Source organism: Oncorhynchus kisutch, linkage group LG6 (genome assembly GCF_002021735.2).
Source record: "Oncorhynchus kisutch isolate 150728-3 linkage group LG6, Okis_V2, whole genome shotgun sequence".
Classification (NCBI taxonomy): Eukaryota; Metazoa; Chordata; class Actinopteri; order Salmoniformes; family Salmonidae; genus Oncorhynchus; species Oncorhynchus kisutch.
The window spans coordinates 6,673,178-6,697,409 of NC_034179.2; the positions used below are offsets into that span (position 1 = coordinate 6,673,178).

At 42.3% G+C, this 24,232-nt stretch overlaps 1 protein-coding gene across 2 annotated transcripts in view; it reads right to left on the reverse strand.

Moving 5' to 3' along the window:
* LOC109879710 (cingulin) overlaps nt 1–24,232 on the reverse strand; it is a 69,551-nt gene that overhangs the window by 18,401 nt on the left and 26,918 nt on the right. The window contains exons 2-3 of one of the 2 annotated variants that reach the window (XM_031826055.1): nt 13,376–13,469; nt 12,645–12,866 (exon numbers count right to left, since the gene is read on the reverse strand). In XM_031826055.1, coding sequence (XP_031681915.1) covers nt 12,645–12,686 — 42 coding nt within the window. In that variant the 5' untranslated portion in view covers nt 12,687–12,866; nt 13,376–13,469. Of the gene's footprint in view, nt 1–1,185; nt 1,583–12,644; nt 12,867–13,375; nt 13,470–24,232 lie in introns of those variants that run through there. The other variant, XM_031826056.1, reaches the window with a different exon arrangement.

Genomic DNA, 24,232 nt, shown 5'->3' on the forward strand with positions numbered 1-24,232 from the left:
GGAGAGAGGACAGGGGGAGAGGGAAGGGGGGAGAGAGACAGGGGGAGAGGGAAGGGGGGGGAGAGAGACAGGGGGAGAGGGAAGGGGGGAGAGAGGACAGGGGGGAGAGAGACAGGGGGAGAGGGAAGGGGTGGATAGAGACAGGGGGGAGAGGGAAGGGGGGATAGAGACAGGGGGAGAGGGAAGGGGGGGATAGAGACAGGGGGAGAGGGAAGGGGGAGAGAGACAGGGGGAAGGGGGGAGAGAGACAGGGGGAGAGGGAAGGGGGGGGAGAGAAAGGGGGAGAGAGACAGGGGGAGAGAGACAGGGGGGAGAGAGACAAATCAGTAGTATAGCTGTTGACAGACAGGCGCCCAGTACAGTACAGCGCAGGGAGCATTCGGTGGTATTTGAAGGTGCCGTATGTTCAGGAGAGAGATCTGAGATTGTATCACGTGCAAATCGAACCAGTGAATTCCACTGAACAGACATGCAACGGTGTGACTTGAACATGGGTGACATCGCTGTCCAGCACAGTGGTAACAACATCCACACACACAGCAATGCTACAGCTCATTATGACTAAGAGCCTCGTGTTAGGAACAAGCCATTAAGTTGAGTTTGATTTGTTAGATGCAAGAGTTAGGGGTGCAGATGGACTGCTATTGGTCACACATGCACAGACGAATGGACTGCTATTGGTCACACATGCACAGACGAATGGACTGCTATTGGTCACGCATGCACAGACGAATGGACTGCTATTGGTCACGCATGCACAGACGAATGGACTGCTATTGGTCACACATGCACAGACGAATGGACTGCTATTGGTCACGCATGCACAGACGAATGGACTGCTATTGGTCACGCATGCACAGACGAATGGACTGCTATTGGTCACGCATGCACAGACGAATGGACTGCTATTGGTCACGCATGCACAGACGAATGGACTGCTATTGGTCACGCATGCACAGACGAATGAAAAGGCGGATGCACGATTGTGTTGATTGCTGTTGTTGTGGACAAACAGACAAGACAGACAGACAGGCAGACAGGCAGACAGACAGGCAGGCCATGCTGTGTGATCTTCATACGGAGTATGATCACTGGTGGATGTGGTCTCGGATGCCAACCAATCAGTGATCGGTGTGGTCAGTTCTTGGCCCTTTACAAAAGGAGCCTATCTAGAGGTCTACTTACCGAAGCCAATTCAGAGCCTGCCATGGAATCTTTGTGAGAGCCACCCTGGTTCTGGCCCTCACCCTTCTGGGAATGACTGTCTGAAGGACTCCTGGGCTGTGGTGAGCCTGTCTTCGTCCCTTAAGGCCGGGTTGAGACTCCTTGGGTGGAGGGGTTAGTTCGATAGAAGGTACCGGGTTCTGGTTCTCTACGGTGCTGCTGCTGTGAATGGCTGGGTTGGACTGGGAGGTGGACTTGGCTGTGGACATTCGGACTGGGCTCTGTGTCTGTACTGTGGTACTACTGGGAGTGGCTGTGTTTGGGTTGGACTGGGAGTTCTGATAGGCCAGTACCTCCACAGTTCTGGCTGTGGACATCCTGATTGGCCGGTTAGAGTCTTCGGGCAGGGATCCTCCCATTGACAGAACCGGTGAGTCGTTTTCATTGACTGACGAGGAGCCCGAGAACTTGTGAATCAGGTCCTTGACACTCCCGGAGCGGGTTAGATTAGATCCTCTAGACAGCACCGTCCTCTTATTGGTCCTGGAGACCTTCTCTTCCTCCTCCAACGAGCTGCTCTGCGTCTTCCTGAGACCCCGTAGAGACGGAACCTCAGTGGGGGACAACATCCCTCTGGTGTGGCCGTTACGGTTGACTGAGTCTCGGCCTTGCTCCGCAGTCGCGCTATGGTTGCTAGGGTTGATATGGTTGCTAGGGTTGATAGGGTTGCTATGGCTGGATACACTCCTTGTCTCTTTATCGGCAGTGGCTTCCTAAGAGAGAAATCTACGGTTTCAACACAGTGGGGCTCCTGGGTGAGGTTTCCCCTTACGTACAGATCTAGGATCAGCTTCGCCTTCCCCGATCCTAAAACTTAACCATTAGTAGGGGAAATGCAAAACTGACCCAAGATCAGCATTTTAGGGGCAACTTCACCCTACTCCCATGCGTGGGAAAGAGGGTTTGAGCTTGGCATGTAACGATGATGTCGGTCTGGAACCTTTACTCTGGGTTAAACTCTCGTTGTTTTCATTAGCTGTTACATACTTCTGCCTTTAAAGGTCAGTAGCAGAAAGGGCAGAACCAATCCTCCTTATATTATGAAATATCCCTCTTCCCAATACACTCATGTCTGGACAGGAGAAATAATGACTGATATCATGGAAGAACAATAGACGCAGAAAAGGCCCTGCTGTGGTGAGGCAAGAGTCAACCATTAGAGTCAATCATTAGAGTCATCCATTAGAGTCAATCATTAGAGTCATCCATTAGAGTCATCCATTAGAGTCATCCATTAGAGTCATCCATTAGAGTCAATCATTAGAGTCATCCATTAGAGTCAATCATTAGAGTCATCCATTAGAGTCATCCATTAGAGTCAATCATTAGAGTCATCCATTAGAGTCATCCATTAGAGTCATCCATTAGAGTCATCCATTAGAGTCATCCATTAGAGTCAATCATTAGAGTCATCCATTAGAGTCAATCATTAGAGTCATCCATTAGAGTCATCCATTAGAGTCAATCATTAGAGTCATCCATTAGAGTCAATCATTAGAGTCCACTATTAGAGTCATCCATTAGAGTCAATCATTAGAGTCAATCATTAGAGTCAACCACTAGAGTCATCCACTAGAGTCAACCATTAGTCATCCACTAGAGTCATCCACTAGAGTCAACCATTAGAGTCAACCATTAGTCATCCATTAGAGTCATCCACTAGAGCCATCAATTAGAATCATACATTAGAGTCAACCATTCATCATCCACTAGAGTCATCCATTAGAGTCAACCATTAGTCATCCATTAGAGTCATCCACTAGAGCCATCCATTAGAGTCATCCATTAGAGTCATCCATTAGAGTCATCCATTAGAGTCAATCATTAGAGTCATCCATTAGAGTCAATCATTAGAGTCATCCATTAGAGTCATCCATTAGAGTCAATCATTAGAGTCATCCATTAGAGTCAATCATTAGAGTCCACTATTAGAGTCATCCATTAGAGTCAATCATTAGAGTCAATCATTAGAGTCAACCACTAGAGTCATCCACTAGAGTCAACCATTAGTCATCCACTAGAGTCATCCACTAGAGTCAACCATTAGAGTCAACCATTAGTCATCCATTAGAGTCATCCACTAGAGCCATCAATTAGAATCATACATTAGAGTCAACCATTCATCATCCACTAGAGTCATCCATTAGAGTCAACCATTAGTCATCCATTAGAGTCATCCACTAGAGCCATCCATTAGAGTCATCCATTAGAGTCAACCATTCATCATCCACTAGAGTCATCCATTAGAGTCAACCATTAGAGTCAATCATTAGTCATCCATTAGAGTCATCTATTAGAGTCATCCATTAGAGTCAAACATTAGTCATCCATTAGATTCATCCATTAGAGTCAACCATTAGAGTCATCCACTAGAGTCATCCATTAGAGTCATCCATTAGAGTCATCCATTAGAGTCATCCTTTAGCTAGTATCTGATCCAGAACGGTGTGTCTGAGTGAATCCTCAATACACTCTTAGGTGACAGAGACGTAACATGTTTTCTTCTGTGCCAGTTGAATGTCTCACACTACATCACAGCTCCCAGTGAGAGGCTAACAGTCTAACTCTGTCACCCACAGAGGACACAAGATGGTGTGATAGTGTGTCCCTTCAAGGCTGTGTCTCTCTCCTTCACCCTTCATTCTGAACCAGAGACCTCTGACCTCTAGTATACTGTCTCTCTCCTTCATTCTGAACCAGAGACCTCGGACCTCTAGTATACTGTCTCTCTCCATCACCCTTCATTCTGAACCAGAGACCTCTGACCTCTAGTATACTGTCTCTCTCCTTCATTCTGAACCAGAGACCTCTGACCTCTAGTATACTGTCTCTCTCCATCACCCTTCATTCTGAACCAGAGACCTCTGACCTCTAGTATACTGTCTCTCTCCTTCATTCTGAACCAGAGACCTCGGACCTCTAGTATACTGTCTCTCTCCTTCACCCTTCATTCTGAACCAGAGACCTCTGACCTCTAGTATACTGTCTCTCTCCTTCATTCTGAACCAGAGACCTCTGACCTCTAGTATACTGTCTCTCTCCATCACCCTTCATTCTGAACCAGAGACCTCTGACCTCTAGTATAATGTCTCTCTCCTTCATTCTGAACCAGAGACCTCTGACCTCTAGTATACTGAGCTGAGAATGATCATGTTAGTTTGTCTAATTTAATTACATTATCACATTATGTTTTCCATGCTTAGGCGGATTAGAGAGTCGAAAAGCTACAAATTCACATTATATAAGCTCTATCTCTGTGTGTGTGTGTGTGTGTGCTTGTGTGTGTGTGTGTGTGTGTGAATTACAGAGATAGCTGTGGTGTCGATGTGTCAAGGTGAACCCAGGCATATGAAATGAAATGGGCCCCAGCGCAGAGCTGAGGACACACACACACACACACACACACACACACACACACACACACACAGACAGACAGACAAACCCACTTCTCAAAATGGTCTCTCCATTCCAACACCGATAGCAGTGACCAAAAACTAATCATTTTCCATTTACCCAAAAGAGCTTCTTCAATTAATAATCAAAGAGCTGCAATTACATTACACTAATGCTAGCGCTAATGCTACTTATATAAATGAAGTGGCCAGTGTCCAGCAGCTGCTATGGCTAGGGAAATTAGGCCTAAATTCTAATCCCGGTCCTGGGTCTCACCTTGCATCCTCCCCCAGGGAGAGGTAGTGGCGGCCGGGGACCACAGGGCCCGGTTGGAGGGCCTCTCTGGGGGTCAGGATCATTTCTAATCACCTTGGTATTTACTATATTTACAGGCCATGCAGGGATAAAGCATTTAAGCCCCCATTTTTAATGTTATTATTTTAGCTGAACCCACGAGCTGAGTTAATGATGTGTTAATATGTAACAGACTGTAACTAACACATGGTAGACAGGATTGGGGTCAATTTCATTTCATTTCAGGCAATTCAAGAAATAAACTGAAATGAGGAAAATTGTCAATTGGATTTTCAGTTGACTTTCTGAAGTGGCTGGATGGACATGGAATAGATTCTAACCTTGCTGGTGAGTAAATAGATTTGTTTCAAAGTTAGGCCCTTTTATTCCCACTATGAGATAGGAAGAAGAGTCATAGGAGCTGGGTGACTTTTCAAATTCACATTACATTCTTGCCTTACCTTCTGTTGTGGCTGGCAACGCGATATCTCAGTAGCCAGTAGGGATTGTTTTCCCCGAAAATATACCAAGATTCAATACGGGAATATTCATATTTATCCAGGGAATCCTGGGAAATACCGCAAAAAAATCAGAAGTGCCCATTTAAAGCAAGTTATCGTCACTATGCCAGGGTTTTCCCCAAATAGGCTTGGCTGTGCCACGATGCATAGCCGCAGGAACTAAGGGTGCTGGGGGTGAAATACATACAGTACCCGTCAAAAGTTTGGACACACCTACTCATTCAAGGGTTTTTCTTTATTTTTACTATTTTCTACATTGTAGAATAATAGTGACGACATCAAAACTATGAAATAACACATATGGAATCATGTAGTAACCCAAAAAAGTGTTAAACAAATCAAAATATATTTTATATTTTATATTATTTAAAGTAGCCACCCTTTGCCTTAATGACAGCTTTGCACACTCTTGGCATTTTCTCAACCAGCTTCACCTGGAATGCTTTTCCAACAGTCTTGAAGGAGTTCCCACATATGCTGAGCACTTGTCGACTGCTTTTCCTTCATTTATTTAAAACAATTTCCACTCTTCATCTCCCAGTTATTAATGAGCTGATCTGCGATATGTATAATTAGCATCTAGATGTTGCCAAATGTAGTTGATTTTCTGTCCTTTGTTGGAGGTTGTCTATCAAGTGAATTGTGCATAGGCCTATCAAATGTGTGACCGTCTGAATTGTCACAATGTCAGTTCAAAGAGGCACGCGTTCTTTTCTAGGCTGTACTGTAGGGTTTACTAACTGCATTCGGGTCATGTGTGCAGACTGGCAGTGTCAATTATGCGTTTGCTTTGAATTCATGGCGACTTAGCGTGAAGTAAATACACTAGACTAGCGACTTAGTGTGAAGTAAATACACTAGACTAGCGACTTAGTGTGAAGTAAATAAACGGACTAGCGACTTAGTGTGAAGTAAATAAACAGACTAGCGACTTAGCGTGAAGTAAATACACTAGACTAGTGACTTAGTGTGAAGTAAATAAACAGACTAGTGACTTAGCGTGAAGTAAATACACTAGACTAGTGACTTAGTGTGAAGTAAATACACTAGACTAGTGACTTAGTGTGAAGTAAATAAACAGACTAGCGACTTAGCGTGAATACACTAGACTAGCGACTTAGTGTGAAGTAAATACACTGGACTAGCGACTTAGTGTGAAGTAAATAAACGGACTAGCGACTTAGTGTGAGGTAAATACACTGGACTAGCGACTTATTGTGAAGTAAATAAACAGACTAGCGACTTAGTGTGAAGTAAATACACTGGACTAGCGACTTAGTGTGAAGTAAATAAACGGACTAGCGACTTAGTGTGAAGTAAATACACTGGACTAGCGACTTAGTGTGAAGTAAATACACTGGACTAGTGACTTAGTGTGAAGTAAATACACTGGACTAGTGACTTAGTGTGAAGTAAATACACTGGACTAGCGACTTAGTGTGAAGTAAATAAACAGACTAGCGACTTAGTGTGAAGTAAATACACTGGACTAGCGACTTAGTGTGAAGTAAATAAACGGACTAGCGACTTAGTGTGAAGTAAATACACTGGACTAGCGACTTATTGTGAAGTAAATAAACAGACTAGCGACTTAGTGTGAAGTAAATACACTGGACTAGCGACTTAGTGTGAAGTAAATAAACGGACTAGCGACTTAGTGTGAAGTAAATACACTGGACTAGCGACTTAGTGTGAAGTAAATACACTGGACTAGTGACTTAGTGTGAAGTAAATACACTGGACTAGTGACTTAGTGTGAAGTAAATAAACGGACTAGTGACTTAGTGTGAAGTAAATACACTGGACTAGTGACTTAGTGTGAAGTAAATACACTGGACTAGCAACTTAGTGTGAAGTAAATACACTGGACTAGCAACTTAGTGTGAAGTAAATACACTGGACTAGTGACTTAGTGTGAAGTAAATAAACGGACTAGTGACTTAGTGTGAAGTAAATACACTAGACTAGTGACTTAGTGTGAAGTAAATAAACAGACTAGTGACTTAGTGTGAAGTAAATACACTGGACTAGCAACTTAGTGTGAAGTAAATACACTGGACTAGTGACTTAGTGTGAAGTAAATACACTGGACTAGTGACTTAGTGTGAAGTAAATACACTGGACTAGCGACTTAGCGTGAATACACTAGACTAGCGACTTAGTGTGAAGTAAATACACTGGACTAGCGACTTAGTGTGAAGTAAATAAACGGACTAGCGACTTAGTGTGAAGTAAATACACTGGACTAGCGACTTATTGTGAAGTAAATAAACAGACTAGCGACTTAGTGTGAAGTAAATACACTGGACTAGCGACTTGGTGTGAAGTAAATACACTGGACTAGCGACTTAGTGTGAAGTAAATACACTGGACTAGCGACTTAGTGTGAAGTAAATACACTGGACTAGTGACTTAGTGTGAAGTAAATACACTGGACTAGCGACTTAGTGTGAAGTAAATAAACGGACTAGTGACTTAGTGTGAAGTAAATACACTAGACTGAAGGTGAAATGAAAACAAGAGCCCTTTTCTGCTACTGACCTTTAAAGGCAGAAGTACGTAACAGTTTATGAAAACAACAAGAGTTTAACCCAGAGTAAAGGATCATCATTACATGCCAAACTCAAACCCTCTTTCCCACGCATGGGAGTAGGGTGAAGTTGCCCCTAAATACTGATCCTGGGTCAGTTTTGCATTTCCCCTACTAATGGTTAAGTTTAGGATCGGGGAAGGCGAAGCTGATCCTAGATCTGTACGTAAGGGGAAACCTCAGGCCACATTGGGGAAAATGTTGTAATTTCCCAGGTCTTGTCATTTAATTTTGTGGGAAAATGTGAAGTCCTGGGACAGAGATCCCGAGATCCCAGTTTACCCCATGTTGATACCCACTCTTAATAGGCACTTTTCTTCTCAAATATACATTTTACACCAATGAATAATGCAAACAACCTGTATTAACCTCTCATTTAAATTCAGGAACAGTGGGTTAACTGGTCTAGGAACAGTGGGTTAACTGGTCTAGGAACAGTGGGTTAACTGGCCTAGGAACAGTGGGTTAACTGGCCTAGGAACAGTGGGTTAACTGGCCTAGGAACAGTGGGTTAACTGGCCTAGGAACAGTGGGTTAACTGGCCTAGGAACAGTGGGTTAACTGGTCTAGGAACAGTGGGTTAACTGGTCTAGGAACAGTGGGTTAACTGGTCTAGGAACAGTGGGTTAACTGTCTGTCCCCATAGAGACAGACCCTTATGTTCTGACTGAGGGCTGTCCCCATAGAGACAGACCCTTATGTTCTGACCGAGGGCTGTCCCCATAGAGACAGACCCTTATGTTCTGACCGAGGGCTGTCCCCATAGAGACAGACCCTTATGTTCTGACTGAGGGCTGCCCCCATAGAGACCCTTATGTTCTGACCGAGGGCTGTCCCCATAGAGACAGACCCTTATGTTCTGACTGAGGGCTGTCCCCATAGAGACAGACCCTTGTGTTCTGACTGAGGGCTGTCCCCATGGAGACAGACCCTTATGTTCTGACTGAGGGCTGTCCCCATGGAGACAGACCCTTATGTTCTGACTGAGGGCTGTCCCCATAGAGACAGACCCTTGTGTTCTGACTGAGGGCTGTCCCCATGGAGACAGACCCTTATGTTCTGACTGAGGGCTGTCCCCATGGAGACAGACCCTTATGTTCTGACTGAGGGCTGTCCCCATAGAGACAGACCCTTGTGTTCTGACTGAGGGCTGTCCCCATGGAGACAGACCCTTATGTTCTGACTGAGGGCTGTCCCCATGGAGACAGACCCTTATGTTCTGACTGAGGGCTGTCCCCATAGAGACAGACCCTTATGTTCTGACTGAGGGCTGTCCCCATGGAGACAGACCCTTATGTTCTGACTGAGGGCTGTCCCCATAGGGCTGTCCCCAGAGAGGAGACCCCCCCCTCGCCCCCCCAGCTTGGCCTCAGCACGTAGCCATATGGTGCAGAGTTAGGAAACACGGCCTGACCCAGATCTCATACAATCCTGTACTACTGTAAACCCTGTCTGTGCTGTGAACGTGCCATATGTGTGCTAATTCCATCGCTAATATAATATTCTCACTAATACTGACTCCTCTCTATGATCCAGTGTCATCCCTGGTCAGGGATTATTGGCCTCTAAACATAACATCGAGCAAAAGCCTGTTTTAATTGATTTTGTTTACAGCTTGTTTGTCATGGCCGATGCCTTTCAATATCATCAGTAAAATGACTCCTGATACACAGTTAAACGTGTGCTGTGTGTGTGTGCGTGTGCGTGCGTGTGTGTGTGTGTGTATCCGCACGCATGTGCTTGTGTGTTTATATGTCAAACAAGCTAAAAGTTGTCAAATGTTTCATTCGTGTCAATATAAAATGAATGAACCAATTAGTGATAAATAGTTTGACAGGCACATATGTTGTATAAAGGGTGACACGGTAAGGAGCATTCAGCCCCTGGCAATCTGCTTGGCAATATGGTGTGTTGTCCTTCTCCATGTAAATAACATTGTTTCTCAGCCACCAGTGACTAGTCTGTTCTGTTCTGCTCTGTTCTGTTCTGTTCTGTTCTGCTACGATGTTCTGTTCTGCTCTGCTCTGTTCTGTTCTGTTACTCTGTTCTGCTCTGTTCTGTTCTGCTCTGTTCTGTTCTGTTCTGCTACGATGTTCTGTTCTGCTACGATGTTCTGTTCTGTTCTGCTCTCTTCTGTTCTGTTCTGCTCTGTTCTGTTCTGCTCTGCTCTGTTCTGTTCTGCTCTGTTCTGCTACGATGTTCTTGTTCTGCTCTGTTCTGCTCTGCTCTGTTCTGCTCTGTTCTGTTCTGCTACTCTGTTCTGTTCTGTTCTGCTACTCTGTTCTGTTCTGCTCTGTTCTGTTCTGCTCTGTTCTGTTCTGTTCTGTTCTGCTACGATGTTCTGTTCTGCTCTGCTCTGCTCTGCTCTGTTCTGCTCTGTTCTGCTACGATGTTCTGTTCTGCTCTGCTCTGCTCTGTTCTGTTCTGTTCTGCTCTGTTCTGTTCTGTTCTGTTCTGCTCTGTTCCGTTCTCTTCTGTTCTGTTCTGCTCTGTTCTGTTCTGCTACTCTGGTCTGTTCTGTTCTGCTCTGCTCTGTTCTGCTACTCTGTTCTGTTCTGTTCTGTTCTGCTACTCTGTTCTGTTCTGCTCTGTTCTGTTCTGTTCTGTTCTGCTACTCTGTTCTGTTCTGTTACTCTGTTCTGTTCTGTTCTGCTCTGTTCTGCTCTGCTCTGTTCTGCTACTCTGTTCTGTTCTGTTCTGCTACTCTGTTCTGTTCTGCTCTGTTCTGTTCTGCTCTGCTCTGTTCTGTTCTGCTACGATGTTCTGTTCTGTTCTGCTCTGCTCTGTTCTGCTACGATGTTCTGCTCTGTCCTCTTCTCTTCTCTTCTCTTCTGTTCTGTTCTGTTCTGTTCTGTTCTGTCCTCTTCTGTTCTCTTCTGTTCTGTTCTCTTCTGTTCTGTTCTGCTCTGCTCTGTTCTGCTCTGTTCTGCTCTGTTCTGTCCTTCAGAACTATCTGACGGTGTAACATATTACAAATGAACCTCTCACTCGTTTGTTTTGTCCCAAGCATTTGACATCTAGTTAATACTAGATGGGGCGGCAGCGTAGCCTAGTGGTTAGAGCGTCGGACTAGTAACCGGAAGGTTGCGAGTTCAATCCCCCGAGCTGACAAGGTACAAATCTGTCGTTCTGCCCCTGAACAGGCAGTTAACCCACTGTTCCCAGGCCGTCATTGAAAATAAGAATGTGTTCTTAACTGACTTGCCTGGTTAAATAAAGGTAAAATAAATAAATAAATAAATAAAATACAGGGTTTTGACTATAATCTAGTCAAATCCATCCATCTATAATCCATCTAGTTAATACAGGGTTTTGACTATAATCTAGTCAAATCCATCCATCTATAATCCATCTAGTTAATACAGGGTTTTGACTATAATCTAGTCAAATCCATCCATCTATAATCCATCTAGTTAATACAGGGTTTTGACTATAATCTAGTCAAATCCATCCATCTAGTTAATATAGGGTTTTGACTATAATCTAGTCAAATCCATCCATCTATAATCCATCTAGTTAATACAGGGTTTTGACTATAATCTAGTCAAATCCATCCATCTATAATCCATCTAGTTAATATAGGGTTTTGACTATAATCTAGTCAAATCCATCCATCTATAATCCATCTAGTTAATACAGGGTTTTGACTATAATCTAGTCAAATCCATCCATCTATAATCCATCTAGTTAATACAGGGTTTTGACTATAATCTAGTCAAATCCATCCATCTATAATCCATCTAGTTAATATAGGGTTTTGACTATAATCTAGTCAAATCCATCCATCTATAATCCATCTAGTTAATACAGGGTTTTGACTATAATCTAGTCAAATCCATCCATCTATAATCCATCTAGTTAATACAGGGTTTTGACTATAATCTAGTCAAATCCATCCATCTATAATCCATCTAGTTAATACAGGGTTTTGACTATAATCTAGTCAAATCCATCCATCTATAATCCATCTAGTTAATACAGGGTTTTGACTATAATCTAGTCAAATCCATCCATCTATAATCCATCTAGTTAATATAGGGTTTTGACTATAATCTAGTCAAATCCATCCATCTATAATCCATCTAGTTAATACAGGGTTTTGACAGAAATATACACTATAATTCTGATCTTCAGAATAGACTGTTGTTTCTCTACGTAGTTCATATCCAACCGTTACGAACACGAAACAGACTGATTCTGTGAATTATCATAAATTCATCAGGCAAAAAAAGGGGCAAGTCGTGAAAAGAGACAGATTCCAGATGTTTCCATACATCTGGAATCTGAGTATACACCTACGATAGGAAACTGTTCCAGGAACAGATGAGCAGACAGACATTCCATACAACTCAGTATACATATCTAGGATAAAACTGACAACAGTTCTGTTCAGATACACCATGTATATTCTACATGTGGCTAAACGTTCTCTTTGTGTATATCTCAGCTTTATTATATCTTATATTGAATGAAGAAATGATTTTGAAAATAAATGATACGAACACGCAAATTAACAAACGACTAACGCATTTTATAAAAGCTTATTTTGGACAAAGATCCTGTTAGATGGATGTAAAAAAGCAAGATGGAGAGAAAGAGGGCGGTATAAAAGGGTTGATTACCATGTTATCGTCTTGGTGTTCGTGTTCACTCTCCCCCTGCATGTTGTGCTGGGTGACCCTGTAGGAGAAGTCCTGCAAGTCGGTACCTCAGAGCGTCTCTCTCTCTCTCTCAGTATGTCCTGTAGGGAGTGTCAGGGCCTGCTCCAGTTACCTCAGTCTGTCTGCCTTTGTTGCTTTCCCTGATATACACACCTGCAGCTCCCGTTGGGCACGCAACAACCCCTAAAACACACACACACAGGGCCCAATGTTACATAGGAACAGAATTGAAGGGTCAAAGCCCCCCCCCCAGACCACATCAATTTGACAGGAACACTCAATATGGCCGCCGGTCCAACTGTGACAGAATTGACTTAAATGTGAATTTTGGATCTAGAAATGCAAGTAGCATATTAACATATTAGCTAGCATACAATTTTTAGAGTACATCAATATGATGAGCTACCCCTAGGGCAGTGTTTCCCAAACCCAAAGGGGTACACGTTTTAGTTTTTTTTGCCCTAACTCTACACAGTTGATTCAAATGATCAACGCTTAATGATTAGTTGTTTATTTGAATCGGCTGTGTAGCGCTAGAGCAACAAAAAAACAGAACGTGTACCCCTTGGAGTCTCGAGGACCGAGTTTTGGGAAACGCTGCAGTAGACATGAAAAAAAATATTTAAAAAAATAGACTACCCAAAAGGGTGACCTATAGAGAAAATAGGCCAAACGAAGTTTAAAGTACTCACAGTACAAGCCTCTTTTGTTTCGAGCCTCTCTGTTCTCTGACCCTCCGTCACACAGCTCAGTTCAGCAGCTCAAGTTTGTTGAACCTTTTTCAGGCTGAAACACAGGAGGGAAAAAAAGAGCCGTTTTTAAAAAATGTTTTAGCTTTAATAAATGACTCCAACACTCGGGTTAAGGCGTAAATGAAGAACATTTAACTACCCTCTGGGCACACACTGGTTGAATCAACGTTGTTTCCACCCTTTTCAATGACATTACATTGTACGAACGTGGAATAGACGTTGGACTGACGTCTGTGCTCAGCGGGCGGTGTGTCCCTGAGCCACAATGTTGTCATAGATACAAAAAAAACTGTAAAACAACACTTGGCAGGTCAATGGCCAATCCTGCATAACAGAACACTTCTAGAACGCAGTACTAGCCAATAGGAATGAGTTAATCTCAAGACATATAACCCTCTCAATACAGTGATGCACAATGGGTGTTGTTTCATAATCTCCCCCACCAGAGGGCAGTATTTAATCATCTCTAAATAGTTTGTGAATGGCACAGAAATTTTTATTTTATTTATTTATTTATCTGTTATTTTACCAGGTAAGTTGACTGAGAACATGTTCTCATTTGCAGCAACAACCTGGGGAATAGTTACAGGGGAGAGGAGGGGGATTAATGAGCCAATTGTAAACTGGGGATTATTAGGTGACCATGATGGTTTGAGGGGCAAATTGGGAATTTAGCCAGGACACCGGGGTTAACACCCCTACTCTTACGATAAGTGCCATGGGATCTTTTAATGACCTCAGAGAGTCAGGACACCCGTTTAACGTCCCATCCGAAAGACGGCACCCTACACAGGGCAGTGTCCCCAATCACTGCCCTGGGACATTGGGATATTTTTTAGACCAGGGGAAAGAGTGCCTCCTACTGGCCCTCCAACACCACTTCTAGCAGTATCTGGTCTTCCATCCAGGAACTGACCAGGACCAACCCTGCTTAGCTTCAGAAGCAAGCCAGCAGTGGTATACAGGGTGGTATGCAGGGTGGTATACAGGGTGGTATGACAGAACCTGACATTGTGGCTTTGTTGAGTTGTAACATCTTATCCAAAGGAAACAGCAAAATTACTACAGTCTCCCATGATGATCATATGATACACAAACCTGCACAGAGATCCTATTAAATTCCCTTAACAAAGATGAATGATTTTCGGGTATGTTACTGGGATCCCAATGTCCATTCAATAGTTGTAATATGTAACGATATGTGTATCTGCCACTATGGATGGCCACAACTACAGGACGATCAGGAACGCATGGACATCCAATGAACACATCCACAAAACTGATACAGATACAAATTAAACTGATACAGATTAAACTGATACAGATTAAACTGATACAGATTAAACTGATACAGATTAAACTGATACAGATACAGATTAAACTGATACAGATTAAACTGATACAGATTAAACTGATACAGATACAGATTAAACTGATACAGATTAAACTGATACAGATTAAACTGATACAGATTAAACTGATACAGATTAAACTGATACAGATTAAACTGATACAGATTAAACTGATACAGATTAAACTGATACAGATTAAACTGATACAGATTAAACTGATACAGATTAAACTGATACAGATTAAACTGATACAGATTAAACTGATACAGATTAAACTGATACTGATTAAACTGATACTGATTAAACTGATACAGATTAAACTCATACAGATTAAACTCATACAGATTAAACTGATACAGATTAAACTGATACAGATTAAACTGATACAGATTAAACTGATACAGATTAAACTGATACAGATTAAACTGATACAGATTAAACTGATACAGATTAAACTGATACAGATACAGATTAAACTGATACAGATTAAACTGATACAGATAAACTGATACAGATTAAACTGATACAGATTAAACTGATACAGATACAGATTAAACTGATACAGATTAAACTGATACAGATTAAACTGATACAGATTAAACTGATACAGATACAGATTAAACTGATACAGATTCAATTGATACAGATACTGATTAAACTGATACAGATTAAACTGATACAGATTAAACTGATACAGATTAAACTGATACAGATACAGATTAAACTGATACAGATTAAACTGATACAGATACAGATTAAACTGATACAGATTAAACTGATACAGATTAAACTGATACAGATTAAACTGATACAGATACAGATTAAACTGATACAGATTAAACTGATACAGATACAGATTAAACTGATACAGATTAAACTGATACAGATTAAACTGATACAGATTAAACTGATACAGATTAAACTGATACAGATTAAACTGATACATGAAAACATCCACAGTACAGACATCTCCATTTGATTTGATTACTTTATCATTAATAATCACATGTCTAAATTGATGCATATCTATCAAATTAATAAATCAAACCACGATTATATGCAAAAAACAAGAGAACAGGATTGAGACTAAAAAGGTATTTATTTCCGTCAGGAAGTAGCCCATATCCATCCATGAACGGACGTAATTACATAGAAGAATGGTCACACTGGATACGAGCTGCTTGGCTAAAACACAGCACACAGGCTTCCAGTGATTAGGGGCCCGAGTTTCATGCAGATCCACTCTGTGTGTGCCTGCGTTCGTGTGTGTGTGTGTGCGTTTGTGTGTGTGTGCGTTCGTGTGTGCGTGCGTTCGTTTATGAGCCTTCGTGTGTATGTGTGTGTGCGTTCGTGTGTGTGTGTGTGCGCTCGTGTGTGTGTGTGTGCACTCGTGTGTGTGTGTGGGTGCGTGCGTGCGTGCGTTCGTTTATGAGCCTTCGTGTGTATGTGTGTGTGCGTTCGTGTGTGTGTGTGTGTGTGCGCTCGTGTGTGTGTGCACTCGTGTGTGTGTGTGTGTGTGTGTGTGTGTGTGTGTGTGTGTGTGTGTGTGTGTGCGTGCGTGCGTGTGTGTAAATCTGTTGGCATCTGCTGAAAGGATAAACAAAAAGCAGCGAAGCCTCATTAACCTTTTGTTTATATGGCGTTGGAAACGAGGTCTACCCAGCATGCAGCAGTGATACACACCCACACATGGCGGGCTCACGCAGAGCTGATCGCCAGCTGTCAAGCAATCAGATGCTTAGAGAAAATATGAATTGTGGATGTATTTAGAATTACAGCTCACTCCATCATCGTGAGTGAAATGTTTTAAATATTTTCCCAACATGCATATCTATGGTCTATTTGCATCCATGTTATTATGTACATCAATTAGTATTTATTATGGATCCCCGTTAGTAACCTGACCAGGCAGCAGCTACTCTTCCTGGGGTTTATTATGGATCCCCATTAGTAACCTGACCAGGCAGCAGCTACTCTTCCTGGGGTTTATTATGGATCCCCATTAGTAACCTGACCAGGCAGCAGCTACTCTTCCTGGGGTTTATTATGGATCCCCATTAGTTCCTGCCAAGGCAGCAGCTACTCTTCCTGGGGTTTATTATGGATCACCATTAGTTCCTGCCAAGACAGCAGCTACTCTTCCTGGGGTTTATTATGGATCCCCATTAGTTCCTGCCAAGGCAGCACCTACTCTTCCTGGGGTTTATTATGGATCCCCATTAGTTCCTGCCAAGACAGCAGCTACTCTTCCTGGGGTATATTATGGATCCCCATTAGTTCCTGCCAAGGCAGCAGCTACTCTTCCTGGGGTTTATTATGGATCCCCATTAGTTCCTGCCAAGACAGCAGCTACTCTTCCTGGGGTATATTATGGATCCCCATTAGTTCCTGCCAAGGCAGCAGCTACTCTTCCTGGGGTTTATTATGGATCCCCATTAGTTCCTGCCAAGGCAGCAGCTACTCTTCCTGGGGTTTATTATGGATCACCATTAGTTCCTGCCAAGACAGCAGCTACTCTTCCTGGGGTTTATTATGGATCCCCAGTATTCCTGCCAAGGCAGCAGCTACTCTTCCTGGGGTTTATTATGGATCCCCATTAGTTCCTGTCAAGGCAGCAGCTACTCTTCCTGGGGTTTATTATGGATCCCCATTAGTTCCTGCCAAGGCAGCAGCTACTCTTCCTGGGGTTTATTATGGATCCCCATTAGTTGATACTGATAACACTGATACCACCGATACTGATAACACTGATACTGATAACACTGATACCACCGATACTGATAACACTGATACTGATAACACTGATACTGATAACACTGATACTGATAACACTGATAACACGGATACCGATAACACTGATACCACCGATACTGATAACACCGATACTGATAACACTGATACTGATAACACTGATACTGATAACACTGATAACACGGATACCGATAACACCGATACTGATAACACCGATACTGATAACACCGATACCGATAACACTGATTACACCGCTACTGATTACACTGATTACACCGCTACTGATTACATCGATACCGATAACACTGATAACACTGATACCGATAACACTGATTACACCGCTACTGATTACACTGATTACACCGCTACTGATTACATCGATACTGATAACACTGATTACACCGCTACTGATTACACTGATTACACCGCTACTGATTACACTGATTACACCGCTACTGATTACACTGATTACACCGCTACTGATTACACCGCTACTGATAACACTGATTACACCGCTACTGATTACACCACTACTGATTACACCGATTACACCGCTACTGATTATACCGATTACACCGCTACCGATTACACTGATACCGATAACACCAATACTGATTACACTGATAACACTGATAACACCGATACTGATTACACTGAAAACACCAATACTGATAACACTGATACTGATTACACAGATAATGATTACACTGATACTGATTACACTGAAAACACCAATACTGATAACACTGATACTGATTACACAGATAATGATTACACTGATACTGATTACACTGATACTGATAACACTGATACTGATAACACTGATACCACCGATACTGATAACACTGATACCACCGATACTGATACCACCGATACTGATAACACTGATACTGATAACACTGATACCACCGATACTGATACCGCCGATACTGATACCACCGATACTGATAACACTGATAACACAGATACTGATAACACTGATACCGATACTGATAACACTGATACTGATAACACCGATACTGATACCACCGATACTGATAACACTGATAACACAGATACTGATAACACCGATACCGATACTGATAACATTGATACTGATAACACCGATACTGATAACACCGATACAGATACTGATAACACTGATACTGATAACACTGATGACACTGACACTGATAACACTGATAACACTGATACTGATAACACTGATACTGATAACACTGATAACACCGATACTGATAACACTGATACTGATACCGATAACACTGATACTGATACTGATAACACTGATACTGATAACACTGATACCACCGATACCGATAACACCGATACTGATAACAATGATACTGATAACACTGATACTGATACTGATAACACTGATACTGATAACACTGATACTGATAACACCGATACCGATAACACTGATACTGATAACACTGATACGGATAACACCGATACGGATAACACTGATACTGATAACACTGATACTGACTACACTGATACTGACTACACTGATGCTGATAACACTGATGCTGATAACACTGATACTGATTACACTGATACTGATACTGATAACACTGATACTGATAACACTGACAACACTGATACTGATAACACTGACAACACTGATACTGATAACACTGATACTGCTATTGAAGGAGTAAGATGCTTGAGTTGAAAGAGATACGGTATATATCTCACTAAATGGTTGTCGAGATAGTGAGATGCACGTACATGAAAACTGAGGCTATTCTTCAGTGGGCTGTGACAAAAGAAAGTGATAAGTGAGGACAGTACCATACTGAAGTATAACTGCAGAACATAGACCACAACACCAAGGAGTTTCCAACACTGCCTCTACTCTCAGGATGTTTGTCTTGGCAACAGAATATATATTTGGTAAGGATACATAACAAAACTGAAATCACTGGGTGGCTGGTCTATGGGAAAATATCTGATGTAGATACCACAGCTCTCAAATAGGTTCCAATTGGGAACAATATCCCAATTGTACCAAGTTCCAATTGGGATTTGGAAAAGTAAATGTACTTGATCCCATAAGGGCTATTGATCTGCAGTGAGGCATTTCATTTACGGCACGGTGACATTGGCACCTTGTTCCCCAACTATCTTACCTGGTAAATAAAGGTGGAATTAAAAAATCTAATAAAAAACCATGTGACGACTCTGAGCGCTGATGGGAAACTGCATGCTTTCACAGAACACGATGACAACACTGTTGGCTTGAACCGAGTCAACTGATGTGTCTGAACTTGCTTTGTCTGGGATGACAAACATCAGGTGATCACCGAGAAGAATGAGGGGGAAATTAATCACAAGGACATGCAAATTCTCAGCATTATGGATATTGTTTATACTGTACCTAAGATATATTGTTTATACTGTACCTAAGATATACTGTTTATACTGTACCTAAGATATACTGTTTATACTGTACCTAAGATATACTGTTTATACTGTACCTAAGATATACTGTTTATACTGTACCTAAGATATACTGTTTATACTGTACCTAAGATATATTGTTTATACTGTACCTAAGATATATTGTTTATACTGTCCTTAAGATATACTGTTTATACTGTCCTTAAGATATATTGACAGCATGAACATGTCCCAAACCTATATTTACAAATAATGATTTAATACTGGTAAATGCTTTGAAACTCATTAATTCTAAGCTATCAAGCCCCCTGAAACCTGTCAGTCAGTTTGTGTTCTGTTGACAGCTTTGAGCCACACCGAGCACCAATTCCACATTTACATCCATCATCCACATCAGGTGATCACCAAGTATTCTGAAGATTGTAGTTTGTCTGTTAAAAAACAGTACATCTACTCTTAAGATGTTGTGGTCACATGTAGGAGGAAAACATCATTTGTGGGGAGATAGGGGTTGGATAGAAAAGGGTTTTTGAAAACCACAAAGTGTCCTGATAGCTGTCAGTCAGGTTCTGTAATGTTAGCATTCCTGAGCCACACCCAGTACCACTTCCACATCCTGGGACTTGCAGGGTTCATAAGAATCTACACAGTGGATATTTTTTGTGGGGAGTTTAAATAGTTCAAAATAGTTCTAGAATCAATAGAATCCTACATCCCAGCATGGCTAGAACTTTAATAAGATACCTTTCTTCCAAAATATATACAATTAAGATCGTGTGACTACTACTTTTACAAACTTGTTTTATTTTTAGATACTGTCGTCTTTTCTGTGTGTGGTCATACTATATACACTGACAGACAAGTACCAACAGGATAGTGTTTACTTTTTGCCGTGAGGCAGAATACGCTGCTGTCATAACATACAGGCAACTTCCATATCTATGTAATTACACTGCTAAAACCTAAAGCAGCGACAAAATAGCATTTCATCCAGTCACCGCCACATCAGGATACCGTAACAGGTAATCACCTGAAATCAGGTTACACCTGTCTAGAACCAACTGGTATAAAGGAGTGGATCCACTAGAAAAATCAACAACAACAGGCTAGTTCCACACCCAGCTGTAGCTTTGACAACAAACAATTTACTTATCTCGTTTTATGTTTTAGTGTTATGTATTTATGCTGCAGTAGTTTATGTGTCGGGGGGCTGGGGTCAGTTTGTTATATCTGGAGTACTTCTCCTGTCCTTTTCGGTGTCCTGTGTGAATCTAAGTGTGCGTTCTCTAATTCTCTCCTTCTCTCTCTCTCTCGGAGGACCTGAGCCCTAGGACCATGCCCCAGGACTACCTAACATGATGACTCCTTGCTGTCCCCAGTCCACCTGGCCGTGCTGCTGCTCCAGTTTCAACTGTTCTGCCTTATTATTATTCGACCATGCTGGTCATTTATGAACATTTGAACATCTTGGCCATGTTCTGTTATAATCTCCACCCGGCACAGCCAGAAGAGGACTGGCCACCCCACATATGCTCTCTCTAATTCTCTCTTTCTTTCTCTCTCTTGGAGGACCTGAGCCCTGAGACCATGCCCCAGGACTACCTGACATGATGACTCCTTGCTGTCCCCAGTCCACCTGGCCGTGCTGCTGCTCCAGTTTCAACTGTTCTGCCTTATTATTATTCGACCATGCTGGTCATTTATGAACATTTGAACATCTTGGCCATGTTCTAGGCTGGGTTTCTGTACAGCACTTTGAGATATCAGCTGATGTACGAAGGGCTATATCAATAAATTTGATTTGATTTGATTTGATGTCATCTGGTTAATCACAAGCAGCGTAATAACCCTACATGACCACAAAACAAATCATCTTGAACCAAGCACCTTCCAAATCAAATCAAAATGTTATTTGTCACATACGCCGAATACAACAGGTGTATTTACAAGCTCCTTAACCAACAATGTAGTTTTAAGATTTTAAGAAAATCCCCCCCCAAAAAAGAGATAAGAACAACAAATAATTAAAGAATAAGAGCTATATTTTCACAGGTTGCTGTTTATTGTAATGAGTCTTGTCCTGAAGGCTTCCACATGCTTCGGTTTCGGACTCGGCTAGGCGAACCTAGTGTGCTCGCATAATACCATAAAAGACCTTCGCTTGAAAAATGAGAAAAGACGGCAATAGTATTGTTTGTCCACCTTGAGACGCCGTAGCCAGTATACATACACTGCCTCAAAATAGTCTGAATTAATCTAAGATTAAAATTTTAAAAAATGACAGATTTCTTGAGTTGATGTTTTGCCGAGGAGATTTTAGGTCGCACAATTTTACATCTAAGATGTTTTGGTGCAGTATTTCTCAAGTGAAAAAAATGTGCATTGAAAACTAGTCTTCGCTCATTGAATGACAACAAACACTTAATTGAAGAATCCCTACTGTTAATCAATGACCGACAAAAAGGGCCGTAGACGACGTCTCCGAACTTCGACTCGCCTCGAGAAATGTTTTTGTGTGCACGGGACAAAAGAAATCACTAAAACATCACTAAACGCCGTCATAATATATACACAAACGGTTTCAGATGAGAAGCATGCGGATGCCTTTAGATAGACCAGCTGCAAAGTCAAAATTGGCTAAATTGTTTTAAAAAATGTATGAAAACAAAAATGTGCTTTTGGTATTAAATTACTGTTAGGGTTAAAAACTCTGGGCTGTGGTGTCTGTGGGTTGTAGGTGACTACACTGTGGGTTGTAGGTGACTACACTGTGGGTTGTAGGTGACTACACTGTGGGTTGTAGGTGACTACACTGTGGGTTGTAGGTGACTACACGGTGGGTTGTAGGTGACTACACTGTATGTGGGTTGTAGGTGACTACACTGTATGTGGGTTGTAGGTGACTACACGGTGGGTTGTAGGTGACTACACTGTATGTGGGTTGTAGGTGACTACACTGTGGGTTGTAGGTGACTACACTGTATGTGGGTTGTAGGTGACTACACTGTATGTGGGTTGTAGGTGACTACACTGTATGTGGGTTGTAGGTGACTACACTGTATGTGGGTTGTAGGTGACTACACTGTGGGTTGTAGGTGACTACACTGTATGTGGGTTGTAGGTGACTACACTGTATGTGGGTTGTAGGTGACTACACTGTATGTGGGTTGTAGGTGACTACACTGTATGTGGGTTGTAGGTGACTACACTGTATGTGGGTTGTAGGTGACTACACTGTATGTGGGTTGTAGGTGACTACACGGTGGGTTGTAGGTGACTACACTGTATGTGGGATGTAGGTGACTACACTGTATGTGGGTTGTAGGTGACTACTGTATGTGGGTTGTAGCTGACTACACTGTATGTGGGTTGTAGCTGACTACACTGTATGTGGGTTGTAGGTGACTACATGGTGTCTGTGGGTTGTAGGTGACTACACTGTATGTGGGTTGTAGTTGACTACACTGTATGTGGGTTGTAGTTGACTACACTGTGGGTTGTAGGTGACTACAATGTGGGTTGTAGGTGACTACACTGTATGTGGGTTGTCGGTGACTACACTGTATGTGGGTTGTCGGTGACTACACTGTATGTGGGTTGTAGGTGACTACACTGTATGTGGGTTGTAGGTGACTACACTGTATGTGGGTTGTAGGTGACTACACTGTATGTGGGTTGTAGGTGACTACACTGTATGTGGGTTGTAGGTGACTACACTGTATGTGGGTTGTAGGTGACTACACGGTGGGTTGTAGGTGACTACAATGTGGGTTGTAGGTGACTACACTGTGGGTTGTAGGTGACTACACTGTATGTGGGTTGTCGGTGACTACACTGTATGTGGGTTGTAGGTGACTACACTGTATGTGGGTTGTAGGTGACTACACTGTATGTGGGTTGTAGGTGACTACACTGTATGTGGGTTGTAGGTGACTACACTGTATGTGGGTTGTAGGTGACTACACTGTATGTGGGTTGTAGGTGACTACACGGTGGGTTGTAGGTGACTACACTGTATGTGGGATGTAGGTGACTACACTGTATGTGGGTTGTAGGTGACTACTGTATGTGGGTTGTAGCTGACTACACTGTATGTGGGTTGTAGCTGACTACACTGTATGTGGGTTGTAGGTGACTACATGGTGTCTGTGGGTTGTAGGTGACTACACTGTATGTGGGTTGTAGTTGACTACACTGTGGGTTGTAGTTGACTACACTGTGGGTTGTAGGTGACTACACTGTATGTGGGTTGTCGGTGACTACACTGTATGTGGGTTGTAGGTGACTACAC